The sequence below is a fragment of the Mustela nivalis genome (genome assembly GCF_964662115.1).
Source record: "Mustela nivalis genome assembly, chromosome: 4".
In the NCBI taxonomy this organism is placed as follows: Eukaryota; Metazoa; Chordata; class Mammalia; order Carnivora; family Mustelidae; genus Mustela; species Mustela nivalis.
Genome location: NC_139023.1, coordinates 127206335 through 127219844, shown reverse-complemented (window position 1 = coordinate 127219844; position 13510 = coordinate 127206335). Strand labels below are relative to the sequence as shown.

The window sequence follows — 13510 nt, the reverse complement described above, 5'->3', positions numbered from 1 at the left end:
TCCCTCAAATAAATAAAATCTTAAAAAAAAAATGTTGCTGAAGCAGAGAGGGGCGAGATGGGGTGTCTGAGTGATGGACAATGGAGAGGGGATAGCGAGAGAGGGAACAGAAGCAGGGGGAATGGAAGAGGGAGAAGCAGGCTCCCCATTGAGCAGGGAGCCTGATGAGGGGCTTGATCCCAGGACCTTGGGACCATAACCCGAGCTGAAGGCAGACGCTCAAAGAGCAGGCCACCCAAGGTCCCCCAAATCTACATTCTTAAAAAAAAAAAAAAGTTTATTTATTTGAGAGAGCGCATGAGGGGAAAGAGGGAGAAGCAGGCTCCCTGGCCCAACACGGGACTTTATCCCAGGACCTGGGGATCATGACCTGAGTTGAAGGCAGACACTTGACTGACTGAGCTACCCAGGCGCTCCTACAATCTGCATTTTGACATTTAATCACACTGTCTTAACTTGTTCTTGATTTCACATCTGTCTTGTATACTCAGTGATTATATAAGTAACTGAAGGGAAAAAAAATCACATTTACTTTTTCTTCTGTAGCCTCTGAAATGAACATAACAAAATGCTAGGCATGTGCTAAGTATCTAACATGTGCTGGCTCTGTTGAATAATTCTCTATGCAGATTTCTTTATTTTTGGATTCAGACTAGTTCCTATTAAGTCATCTGCGCAATTATTAATTTACTTCTTTTCCATGTACCATGTTTAAATGACTAACATTTCATGTAATCACCTATTTTTAACTTAAGGGCAGGAAAATACCATTATCACATATATGCTTCCTATAATTAGTTATTAATTCATCATGCCATTTTTCCTGTGGGGCGGCCAGGAACACAGCACTGCTCTACAGACAGAAACACTGAGGACAAAAAAATGTAAGAGCTTATTAAGTATCTTGGTATGTCAGAAATAGAAACTAGTAACTCATGCAAGCATTTCCAACTTTTAGCTCAGTGAGTCTGCCAAGCCCTCTACTTTGAAATCCTAGGACCTTGTCAGGGTGGAAATCCCTTAGGAGACAAGACTGCAAACAGTGTGAATGACAGTCTCAACTTAATGTCAAAATAGGAAAAAATACAGTTGCCTCTATTAAGATTTTGTTAAGAAACTTCCCCATCTTTACACTGTCGGCACTGTGCAATACATACTCTGAGCTGACATTTTATCAGTCCTCAGAGATGTCCAGCCCACATGTGTGTTGCAGACCGCAGGAGAGTGGACAGACTTCTGTCCTCATAACCAGCTCCAAAATGTGCACACTGGTTTATATCGAGGTGGGTCTGATTACCAGGGACAAGCCACTGAGCAGCCTCTTTCAAACATACAGGGGCAGGTGATTTATGATTCAGGAGATTGGAAGCATCTCCCTGTATCTTTTATTTTTCTCTGAAATATTCTGAATAAAACATAAGACTCCTTGGCATCATTTTGAGTGTCAATTTCTTATTCTATATAAGATAATTCTGGTACATTCTGTAACTTTATTAAACTGAACTTGAATAAGAGGATACCACATGACAGAATGCCTTTCAAAAAGATTCTCCACCATTCTGTTACAGCACCATGACTTAGTAATATTGGCTTTCGCACAGCTTCAAGTGAGGCCTTTCAGGAGTCCTATGAAGACACTGGGATGACTAATGCAGTGAGATTCACCTTCTCGGTACCTGCTCTTGGATAAACGTCCTCAGAGCCCCCTTTTTATTCTTCTACCTCATTAGAAGTGAAGGCCCACCTGCTTCACCATATCCTCCACCGCCCTGGAGCTGAAGACCTAAGCAACATAACACAGTTCTGGGCCAGCCCACCCCACCTCTGGATGGATGAGAGCCACATATAAGGACTGCAGCCACATGTGGACTGCTGACCAGTTTTGTTTGGTTTTAGTAAAACCAACCAACCAACCAAACAAAACACCAAAAACAACACCAAAAAAAAAAACCCTTCATTCATTCAGAGAAATTCAGAGAAACCATTCATTCAGAGAAAAGGAGCCTGGTTATCACTCACCATTCTTAAACACTTCTTCTCATCTATAAAATCATGTAGAATACTGTCTTTTGCTAACTGCTCAGCATCTAGACTTTCCTAACCTCACTTTTACCAAGAAACAGTACAGAGAGAAACTCCTGTGCTGGTGAGGTCAGTTCCACCCGCGGGCTAAGAAGATGCTCATCAACGATCAGCCAGAAGTATCTTGGATTTCCTGAGAGAGTCAAGTGGTTCCCTGTACCCTCCCTGGCCCCACATGCTCACCCCTACTGACCTCCTGGTACAGACACCACTTCCAGGAAGTCCCTCCATGCCTGTCCTGTGCCTCCCACTACAGGAGACTCTACTGTACTGTTTTTACTGCTTATTGACTTTGTACTTCCCATAACAGATTTCAATCTCCTTGAGGACAGGTGCCATATCTTCTCTTGGGCTCCTTACAAGTTTTCTTTGTCTTTGATGTTCTCTATAGCATAAGACTGGATTTGTTTGTATTTACACTTACTTGGGAGTCAGCGTGCTTATTTCAACTGAAAAACTCAGTCTTTCCTCAAATATTGTTTTTCCTTGCCTCTGTTCTCACTTTCTGAATATGCTATAAAATTTTCTTGTCCTAGCCTTCGTGTCACCAATTCTAATTCTCTCCAGCGGTATTTAATCTGCTCTGCTATTCAACCTACCCTTGTGGGATTAAATTCTAATGGCTATAATTGTCACTTTTAGAAGTTCTTTTTAGTCCTTTTACAAATCTAAATATCACTTATCATATCATCCCATCTCTTTATTAAAGTTCCAATTCCTTCTTTTTTATGACCGGAACCATTTTAAACAGAGTGGCTTCATGGTTATTTCAGATTGTTCTGGGAGCGCTAATTGTCCATTTTGTATTTGCTTACTCTTCCTCATCACGATATCTTCATACATGGTTTGTAATCTCTGACCATGAGCCCATCTTATTGTGGCTATTTGTTTTATGTACTCTGTGTGTCACTTGGAAACAGGCTCAATGGCAGTCACTAAATATTTTAAAGTGGAGAAGAGGAAAAGCATCTCATAAGGAAAAGTGTCTTATAAGCTGGTGGTTATGAAAGTGTCCAGTGTGCTTCCTTCCGCCAGAGTCCTAGAGGTTTCAATGCTTCTGAATTTTACATTTATTTCTTGGGCAGGGATTCCCAAGTCACTTGGGTAGAATAAATCTGGACCTCCAACCTACTCCTAGAATGGGTCTGAGGCTTTGATTTCTCATGGGTGACTTTACTTTCTCCCACCCAAGTTTCCAACTTGTTTCTTTGCTGCCTCACTGTTCATGGCTGGTTTTCTAATCCCCCTTTTATGGAAGAATAACTGTTTGAAGCTCCAGACTTTACAAAAAGGGCTCAGTTCCCAGTCCCAAGCTTCATATGCATATGAGACCACATCTTTCATCCTGAGTAGATCTTAGAAACTCAGCACCCAATTCCTAGGGACCTGTATCCAGATTGAAACCCCAGAAGGCCAGGGTTGTTCTGGCTTTGATTTTGATTTGTTTCTGCCACAAAAGGATTTCCACTTTTCTTCATGCACAGGTATTAGAAAAAATTGGTGTGGGATGGTACTACTTTACCCATCATGTCTATAGTTTTAGAGAGGAGGTGCATCATTAGCAGCAGCACGACATGGTGCTGGAACTTTCCCACCTCAGACCTTGACCATGGCTGTAAACACAGCATCTAGCACACAGTATTTTCTGATAGGAAGTAAATTTCCAAGGCATGACTGTCCTTCTCTTCCCCAAAACCCATGTTCAGGCTCCCTGCCTCATTTTTGGCCAAACAAGTCAGCCAGACCACCTGACATGCCACCAACAGAGATTTCTAGTTTATATCAAACAGACTGTTAACATATGAAAATACCAGAAGAGAAAAATTATATGATCTTATGATAACTCTGTAAGCATCTCTCCACCAGAATTTATTTTCTCTTGGAAACAGATTCAATGCCAGTTGCTGAAGGCTTAAGGGTTGTAATGAGGCGGAGAAGAGAAAAAAATCAATCATTGTGGACCACAGACATTGCTGAGGGATCCCAAGAGGTATACCAAAGTGAGGGCTCTGGGAAGCCCAAAGACATCATGAAGACACAGGGATCTAGCAGAGGGAAGATTAAAGAATAAAGACTTTGCATAGATTTAGCAGAGGGAAGGAGGAAAGGGTCTCGTGAGGTGATCTAGGAGGGGCTACAGAGGAAACATCTGACCTTCCGTGGGTTTGTGCCTGTGGCTGTCATTACCAGGCTGACACCCAAGTTCAGCCTACAACCTTGTAGATACAGTGTGCAACCTTGGGCACAACTTTATTTTCAGGCCTGTCACTTGCTGAGAAAAGAAACAATTTAAAGTCCAGAAAAGGAGCTCAAGGTCAAAAAGAGTCATCAGACTAAAGCTATGTGATGATGCACAGGACTCCAAAATAAAATGCAGAAGGTTGATAGCTTTTTTTACAAAGAATGGCATAGATGTCCAAATAATTTGCATTAGTGAACACATTTAAGAAAAAATGAAAATTAGCTATGTGTCTAACATTTACAAAACGCAAGAGCACTGAAGCCTGAGTGACCTATAATAAGCTTTTTACTCTCCTTTACATAAAGAAAATGAACACAGAGCCAAAGGAATCATGTCTAAACACACTACTCTTCCCTTCTACTTTTAAAAGACTAGCTGCCATTTCTCCTTTCTTTAGAAAAAACACATAAACCAATCATCACAGTTTTAGCCACAAACACATATTCCTAAATACAGGTCTGTAGGATAGTCAGTTATAATAGTCAGTTAACATCACTGAGCATGTTGTAGGTGCACACAGTGAGAAGCTGGGAATATGAAAGAAAGGAAGTCTCCCTTCTCTGCTCCAGAGGCCTGCAGCCCTAGTGCTAGAAAAACACCGGAAACAGAACAAAGATGTGGTAAAATGTGCTAAGGAGCCTGCGGGTGTAAAGTTCTACTTGGGGGCAACTCCAGCCAAGGAGTTTATATTTTACCATCTCAAAAGAATAGGAAACCATTAGAGCAAAAAGAGTAAATGATCATATTCAGGGGTTAGCAAGAGCCCTCTGTGGCACAGAACAAGATGACTAGAAGAGGAAAAACTGGACGCAAGAATTCTAGTTGGGAAGGTTAAGGGGAACTTAAATAAGATTGTATTGTAGTCACTGGAAGGAGGAGAATCAATAAGATTTTGGATTAGAGTTGGTAATACCCAGAGATCAGTATTTCTTTTCAAAAACTTTAAAAAAAAATCACAATTCACAATTAGAAATCCATTTAACCATCACAACCCCATGTACATGCTTATACATGTGTGAACATGTGTGTCCACAAACACACACATGCATATATACACACAGATTTTTATGAAACAGTAAGACCGTGCTGTAGGCCCAAGGCACTGCCATTCTCATTTTCCATTATAGGAAAATGAAAGCGACAAGAGGTGTTCTCAGATAGCTGATCTGTCCTACATGGATGCTTCCTTTGCAACACTATTGATTTTAAGGTTGTTGTTGACTTGAAGCACCTTGATGCTGTCTGCATTACTTAAGTAATGATTTATCATTTGATGCAACTTGCTGTTCTTTTGTAGTCTCCCTGGTTGATTACACTGCATGGCTTAATTAGGTATTCATGACCATATATCACAGCCAAGCTTTTAGCAAAGCTCCTTATCTGTGCGACTGATTTCTGCATGGTATTTCTGGAGTCAATCTGTCGCTACTCTTAAAATTAAATGAAAGAGGCTGCAATATCCAACTGTTAACTTTGCTTTATAGATTATTCTGTAAAATGCCTGCAGCCCTGGAACACAGTTTTTTTAAAAGAGCATTACAATGTGATGTTGATTTTGGGTTTGATGACCCTACCCTGCAGTTAGCCACTTGGCCTGCTCTTTGTGATTTCACAAGCAAGGAGAAATGGATGCTTTTTAGCCTGGAATGAATGTGTATATGGGTTCTGTTCCACGATTTCCAGCAAGAGTTTCCTGCGAAACTCAATTACCAAGCACTTGCACATATATTATTTTAATAGCTAACATTAGTAATGTGCCAGGCACTGTGCTGAACACGTGATATGCATGACCTCTGAGTCTTCAAACCAGACCTGTATGTACTGTTCATTTTATAGAATCTGAAACTGATGCTTGGAAGACTAAAGAAACCTGCCAAGGCCACGAAAGCCACTAAAGGGTGAGCCATGATTCAATCAAGTTTGTCTGTCTTTAGAAGCCAAACTCTTAACCAGTGCATTATAATCTCATCTGCTCCTCTAAATATATTCTTTTGAGGCTTAGTGATACCAATTGATTTACTTGACTACCAGCAAATGAGTGGTAACAGTAAGACTTAAACCCAAGCCATCAATGCTGAATCAGTGCTCCTCCCTGACTAATCCATAACTTAATACCCCTAACACTGCCCTGAGCAGGAGTATTCATACCAGACAAGCACACAGGAGGAAAAAAGAAGAGAGAAAAAGTTACTTGAGGGTCACAGGTATAGTGGGAAGCGGACTCTCTCACTCTTTCTCTCCCAGTTTAACATTTAAAGTCAAAAGGAAAACAGAGAAAGAATGCACAGTTAGATACGACAGGGGTAAAACAGTGAAACTAAATATTACTTTAGCCTAATTTAAGGCAGCTGTATAATCTACATGCTAGGAGACAGAGAAACAGTTCAAATGACAGAAAGGAGGGTATATGGATTAAACAAGAACACATGTTTAAATATTTAAAGACCATCACAATATTGACATAGAAAAGCCGATAATGAAAATGGAAATAAAGTTAATATATCTTTCCTTTAATGAGACCAGAATAAGGAAATGCCTAAAAAGAATTTCTTAGTGTCGGAAGCTCTAGAATGCAATCCCTCAATGAGAGAAGAGATTCCATGAATTTGTCCACCCATGGTTATAAAAGCGCATATTTACATAAGACAGATTCTACAGTCTACTCATGCACAGATCTAGAAAATAAATCATTAAGTCAACTGTTTTTAAACAGTTAATAAAAATCCTTCACTAAAAACGATTATGAATATCAAAGCCCAATGAAGTCTTGCATGAACACTAAAAATTATTAACATCCAAAAAATAGATTTCTGAAAGCAAGTTAAGTAAAGCAATTTATCCCAACCTCTTCTTCCTCAACAAGTTATTATTTCAGCTCTGTGGTCATGTATTTTTGTTCTTGGATCTTTGCTTCTTTCTCTGGGAACATACTCAAGAATTTAAATAATTACTAGACTTTATAGAGCACTAATTCAATAAAATGTTTTTTAAAAAAAAAACAATTTATTTTTCAAAAAATATTTGTAAATGGCAGCTGAAAGTAAGGTTATTTTTATTTAAACACTGCCACGAACCAGAGTCCCAATCTGAGAGGCAGTTTAAATGGAACACTACTCTTCAAAAGCAAAATTCATTATGATAAATGTGCCAAGTGAAATTAGAAATCTACTAATGCTAATTGGATACATTCTGAATGTATTAAATTTCCAAAGATATTTTTATGAACCCTTTGCAATTTCCTATTAACACCCATGCATGGCTGCACTTTGGATGTACCCACAATTTGACACAATATAGGTTATTACGCTTAATAACTTTCGATCTCTCAGGGTGATTGCATAGTCTAAAGAAATGAGAAAAGCCTACAGTGTGAAAACACTACTTCTGAAAGGAAGGGAAAATGATATATGAAATATCTTTAAGAGTACTAATAGAGGAAACATGGATTTGTTTTTTTTTTTTTTTTCAAATATAAGAATTATAGAGCTCAATGGTCACCATTAAAACCTAATATACAAAAAATTGGTAACTGTCAGCCTATGGAAACTATAAAAAAAAGTCATAAATGGTTTTACAAAGAAGTTCAAGGAGGGTTATCAATCAATTAATGACATCTCCATAGAGGTAAGTGAGCAAGTCCGGAGCATTTGGGCAACACCCCCCTCCCCCAACTGGTAAGATCAATGGCACTGAGACAAACTGCCCCAGTTCACACTGGGTCTCCTGGCGCGTCTGTCAGAAGCAGAGCACAGGGCTTCATGGAGGAAGGGTCCCGCAAGTAAGAACACCAATGTTCTTCTTTTTTCTTTTTAAGATTTTATTTATTTATTTAAGAGAAAGTGCGAGCACAAGTGGGTGTGAGGTGGTGGGAGGGGAGGAGGCGGAAGCAGACCCCCTGCTCAGCATGGAGCCCAAAGCAGGGCAGGGCTCAATCCCAGGACCCTGAGATCACGACCTGAGTTGAAAGCAAGAGTGGGACACAACCAACAGAGTCACCCAGGTACTCTACAACACCAATGTTCTTACAAGTCAAACTGACACAGAACAGAAAGAAAATACCCACAGGTTTTGGATATATGGATATGAACACATAGATTGCTGACAGAAAGGGAAAGGAAGGCCTCTACTTCCCTGCCTTAATGCTACCAAATGCTACAAAATATATTCAAGTCTCTAACATCACTGAGACTTCCCTGGTTTAAAAGAACCTCCACAGCATCCACACAATGAGGACACTGTTCTTATTCTAATGTCACTGACCTAGGGACCTCTGAAGTGATAAACAAGGATACAGTCTACATTACAACCATGAAAATAAAATGTTATGGCATTTTTTACAAGACAAGAAAGAAACCTCATAGCCTCATTCCTAGAATATCCTGGTGAGGGGTGGTGTCCGACCACAAAGCAGGGTGGGGTTAGGAATGTTTGGGTATAAATGTATGCTGGATTGGTCTTCCTAGCTTCCAATCACCCGTTCCCCATTTCTTCTTCCTCCTCATTCAGGGGGGGTTTATGAGGACACCTGCTTCACTACTGAGCTCTTCTTCCCATTTCACAAAAATACCTTCAGCCTGTTTAGCCTGTGTCTGAAGTATGTTTAGTCTTCACAGAGGAGATGCTCAAGGCCAAAGATAACATACATGGCCTTCTGCTCCACCTCTTAAAAAACACTTGCTGGGCAAGGAGGTAGGTAACAAGCCACATTCCACTTTTCTTAATGCAGTGAGGCCTCTCCCTATTGCACAAGACATGGTATGTTTCCGATGCAAAACATTTATCTTTGCACGTCTGCCCAATAGCACCTCAGTTAAAACCAGGCCCATCAGATTGCCACAGTTTCCTTAACTGCTCAGTTCCTGTCACGCTACAGATAGCAGAAAAGCACTTAACAGCAGCCACAAGGCAATTTTCCAGTAAGACTTGTTAATCTTTCTACAGTCATCCTCATGTAGCCATCAAAGTGAACTTAATGACAAATCAGTCAAAATAATTTACTCTTAGGAACTTGTAAGGATCAAATAAAAAGCAAACTATATGTGATATCTCTTCAGTCCTCCCATGACGGCACAGAATTGTCACCATCTGTGTTGTTTATTCTATTTTGCCCAGCTTGTGTGCCCTCTTGATCCACTCTCTGCCCTTCTCTGTCCTATGCCGGCCCCAGGAGGCTGACGTCTGTGGACCTCACGAATGCTGCATCAGTTTTGATCTTGCTATCTGGCTTCCAGCTGGGCTCAACCAATGGGAGGGACAGAAGAGCTCAGAGGCTGAAGGGAAGAAATGGCAGAAAGCTATCCTCCAACTCCCTCAGTGCTCACCTCGCCAAGTGGCCTGGCCCCTCCTTCAGCCCCAGCTCTCCACAGCGCTGGTGTCACTGCACCCCACTTATCCTTCAGGCCCAGGTGTGCTCATAGCTTCCGGCTATTGCTCACCCCTGGGTGCTTCACCAGCCCTTGCCTGCATCCTCTAGAAACAATCCTGTAATTACACACTCTTTAGCCTAAACACCTTTTGTTGGCCAAGACCCTGGCGGATGTCTGGTCAGCAGCCAGGGGCTCCAAGCTGGGATCACTTACATGGACTGTGTGGACCAGATCAGCCACCAGACACTGCTTCAGCTTCTCATCACTGCTGGTCCCGTGAAGCACCAGATCAGGCATGTACGTGGGGCAATAACCTGCCAGAAGTGAGCGGCCAAAGTTTCTTACATTTGGGTTGCTGATGCTCTGAGACCTAAAACAACATTGGTCCATTAGAATACACAATTAAAAATGTACTCCCTTCTTGCATCACAACTGGAACAAAAACTCTAGTAACACAGGTAAGGAAAACAGATTCAGGGAGGTCCATTTCACCAGTCCTCCAGGAAGTGGATCATCGATGTGGGAAAAGGAAGGGAGCTGGAAGAGAAAAAAAATTTTTTTTTTGGTTGGAGGGGTAGGAAAAACAGTATTCTGATGGCTGGCTATGAGCTTGTTCTTGAAGTTCATATCAAACATCTACCAGGCAGTCTGTGTCAAGCGAGTGAAGAAAGAGAAAGTCTCCTGAGGGGGGAAAGTTGCCAAAAACCTGGCTTTAGGAACTCGACACATCTGCACAGGGTGGTGCCCACGACAGTGCAGAAGAACAGAAGAAACCTCTAATTACTGCGTTCAGTCATCACAGACCAAATAATCAACCTGATGGAGTGTTAAGGAAGAGGTGTTGTTTCCCCACCACTTCCTGCCGCTCTGATCTGCAGGAGAGAAGTCACACAGCGAGGGTAATCCACCACCTTGGATGCAAGGCATCTGCTGCCAGCCACCTCACTTTTACTCCGATGACAGAAAATTAAAACTTCTGCTCCCCACCCTCACCCCCACGGCATCCTTTAGCTTCCCAAATGCCACAGCAGTTGCAATGGCAACAACTTGCCGCCTCACTCAGAGAGCTCAGATGCACCAGGCCACTGATCATCCTGGAAGAAAGGGTGGGCTTGAAGCTGTGTGCATCGGGTTGATGACACTGCTCATACTCTGAGGGATAACACCTGTTACGGGTGAAACAGCCGCCAGCAGCTAATGTGTTCATGCACGTTAAGTCAGGAGAAAACGGTATCAGAGCCCAGTTCCCTCAGCTTCCCCACCTGCCAGTGTTACCTTGGCAGAGGCAGCTCCACTTCCAAGGACCCTTCAGTCCGGTCATCGCTGTGCTCTAGATTCAGCGAGGCTGAAGCACATGCTTCCTCATCACTGTCTCCAAGTGCACTGTCTGAGCTTTCATTTCTGGGAATGTCTCCCTCCATCCTGAAGTTGGCCTTCCTGTCGGCATCCCCACAGGGGACATCTGCAGTGCCCGAGAAGCCAGAGTCCTGCTGTGAACACTTGCTTGGAACAGGCTGTATCAAAGGTCCTTCTGTATCCTTCAAGTGCAAATGTCTTGGTTTCTCCAGCATCCTCGTTCTAGTTCCTGGCGCACTGCCGTCAGGTGCCAGCGAGTCAGCAGACCGGCCGGGCTGCCCGGTAGCATCTGCTACCACCTCAGTTTTCATGCCTCTGTCCTCAGCAAAATCCCTCTCAAATTCACCTTCATTCCTCTCACAGGATAGACTCTGACGACAGTGGAAATTTTTCTGGAAGCCAGGTGTGAAGGAGCACCTAGAAACCGGTGGGTCCTGAGGCATGTCCGTGGTCATCCCGGACGTAGCTGAGGAATGGCAGCCTAATTCTGGATAATGTCTACAGGCCGTTAGCCGCTTCTCCATTTTTTTGGTGCGGCTTTCCAAGTCAGACTCTGGAGATACGGAGCTTCCAATCTGGAAAGTAACCTTTTCTAAGGGAGGTTTCTCCCAGGAATGTCTCTCAGGGCAAGGCCAGGCTGCTGACCGGTCTGTGAGTTTCTTAGGCATCTCCCTTCTCAACTCCTCACTGACAGTCTGCTGGCTGATCTTCACGCCTGCCTCTTGCCTTGCACAGCTGGACTGTCTTGAAGAGCCATCTCCTCGTGCCTCGTTTTCACTTTCTTCCTCCCCATAAAATGTGCCCTGAGGTTCCCAAGAGCTGTCCAAGGCTGGCTCTTGGAATCCCATGCTGCAGGCCTGAGAGCTCTGCTCTGGCCTTTTGTTTCCTTCTTTGTCAGGTTTGGAACACAGGTCTCTAATGTCAGTGCCCTCTGGGGATACACCCAGCCCCTCAGACCTGGGGCTCCTTCCCTCAGCCATAGTAGGTGGCAGGAGAGGGGGAAGGAGAGCAGGCTCACTTCTCACCGTGACCACCACATACTCAGACTCCTCTACCTCTCCCCTCTCCAAGGCTGTGGTGATGTTGCTCCCGTTTAACACCTGGTCACCTTCACCGTGATTCCCACTCCAGGTCAGCTGGTTCTCTTGCAGCTCCGAGCAACGGAGAAAGTAGGTCAGGACATAAAGTATGCGTTGGACCAAATCCTTCTGCTTCCCCACCACAACGGTGCGAGTCAGCCTCACTGGAGAGCCAATGGCTCCGTAAAGATCACCTATAGAGCAAAACAGACACAAAGTCAAAGTCATCTGGGGCAAGGCAGGTCATGGATATGTCAGCCTTTATGAGAGAAGGAGAGACAACTCACACTCCCAAATTAGAGTTGCTTCTCCACACAAACTGAGGCAAAAACTGGGTAATGACCATGTTGCAGTGTTGCCTCTCTAATGGGAAGTGTGCCTGGAAAGGCTAAGGCCCACCACTCTCGGGGCATGGGTATAGCACTGGTATACACAGCCCCTTCCTGTGCTTGTCAGGTCTTCCCAGCAGCTCACTGGACTGGCCAGCTCCCTCTAAAGCCAGCAGCCTCAACATGGGACCAAACCAAATACTGTAAAGTAGAAATTAGTATGATGAGATTTCTTTTTTTTTTTCCAGAAGAATTCCAGGACAATAGGCCTTGGGGTAAAATCCAAATTCAGGGATCTCTGAACAAAAGTGCAGTGCATCAATTCAAAATACTTAATGAAAAGGACTGCTCCAAATTCCCTCAATACACACACACACACACACACACATACACACACCCCAAGCAGAATCAATCTGATTCTTCTGATTAAGAAGAAATCAATTAGTCATGAAAAATGAATCTATTTTCTATTACTTCACATGACAATTCTACTGGATGAAAATATGTCCCATAAGTTATATCCTGACAAGCTGATTAAAAACTACCTAATGAACCTCAAAAATTTAGCTTAAGGTAGAAGAAGGCCAAGTAAGGCAAATGTGTCGATGAGCCCAGCAGTATAAGCTTTGCATCAAAAGTATTTAAGTGCTTATTGAAATATTGCATTTGATAATCTGCTTATTACATTTGATAAGTTGTACATTTGATGCTTTAATAATAACACTGACCATAATAACAAAAAGCCAACATTTACTCACTGCGTAGGCACAATGCTAAGTGTTTCATTTTGTTTGTGCCTCTGTATAATCAGTCCTGAGCTAGAAACTATTATGGGAATGATTAGAAGGCTGGAATAAATCAAAACGTGAAAAGATATTAAATAAAGGAAAGAAGGTTACATGGCTACAGTTATAAATAAGAACTCAGGAGGTTAAACTCATCTGAGGAATGCATCTAGAGAGGAGGGAATGCATTTTTATAAGGGCATATACTAGATAAAACTAACTAAATCAATAGACTACAACAGGAAAAAGTGACAGGAACCATTAGGAAGTA

At 42.5% G+C, this 13510-nt stretch overlaps 1 protein-coding gene across 9 annotated transcripts in view; it reads right to left on the bottom strand.

The window, feature by feature from the left end:
* The window catches only part of FNIP2 (folliculin interacting protein 2), a gene marked incomplete at its 3' end in the record, with an annotated part of 134314 nt that overhangs the window by 15108 nt on the left and 105696 nt on the right, over positions 1–13510 (bottom strand). For all 9 annotated transcript variants that reach the window (XM_082727786.1, XM_082727780.1, XM_082727784.1 and 6 more), the window contains 2 exons: positions 10966–12319; positions 9904–10060 (listed from right to left, as the gene is read on the bottom strand). In XM_082727786.1, the coding sequence (XP_082583912.1) occupies positions 9904–10060; positions 10966–12319 (1511 nt within the window). The remainder of the gene's footprint in view (positions 1–9903; positions 10061–10965; positions 12320–13510) is intronic.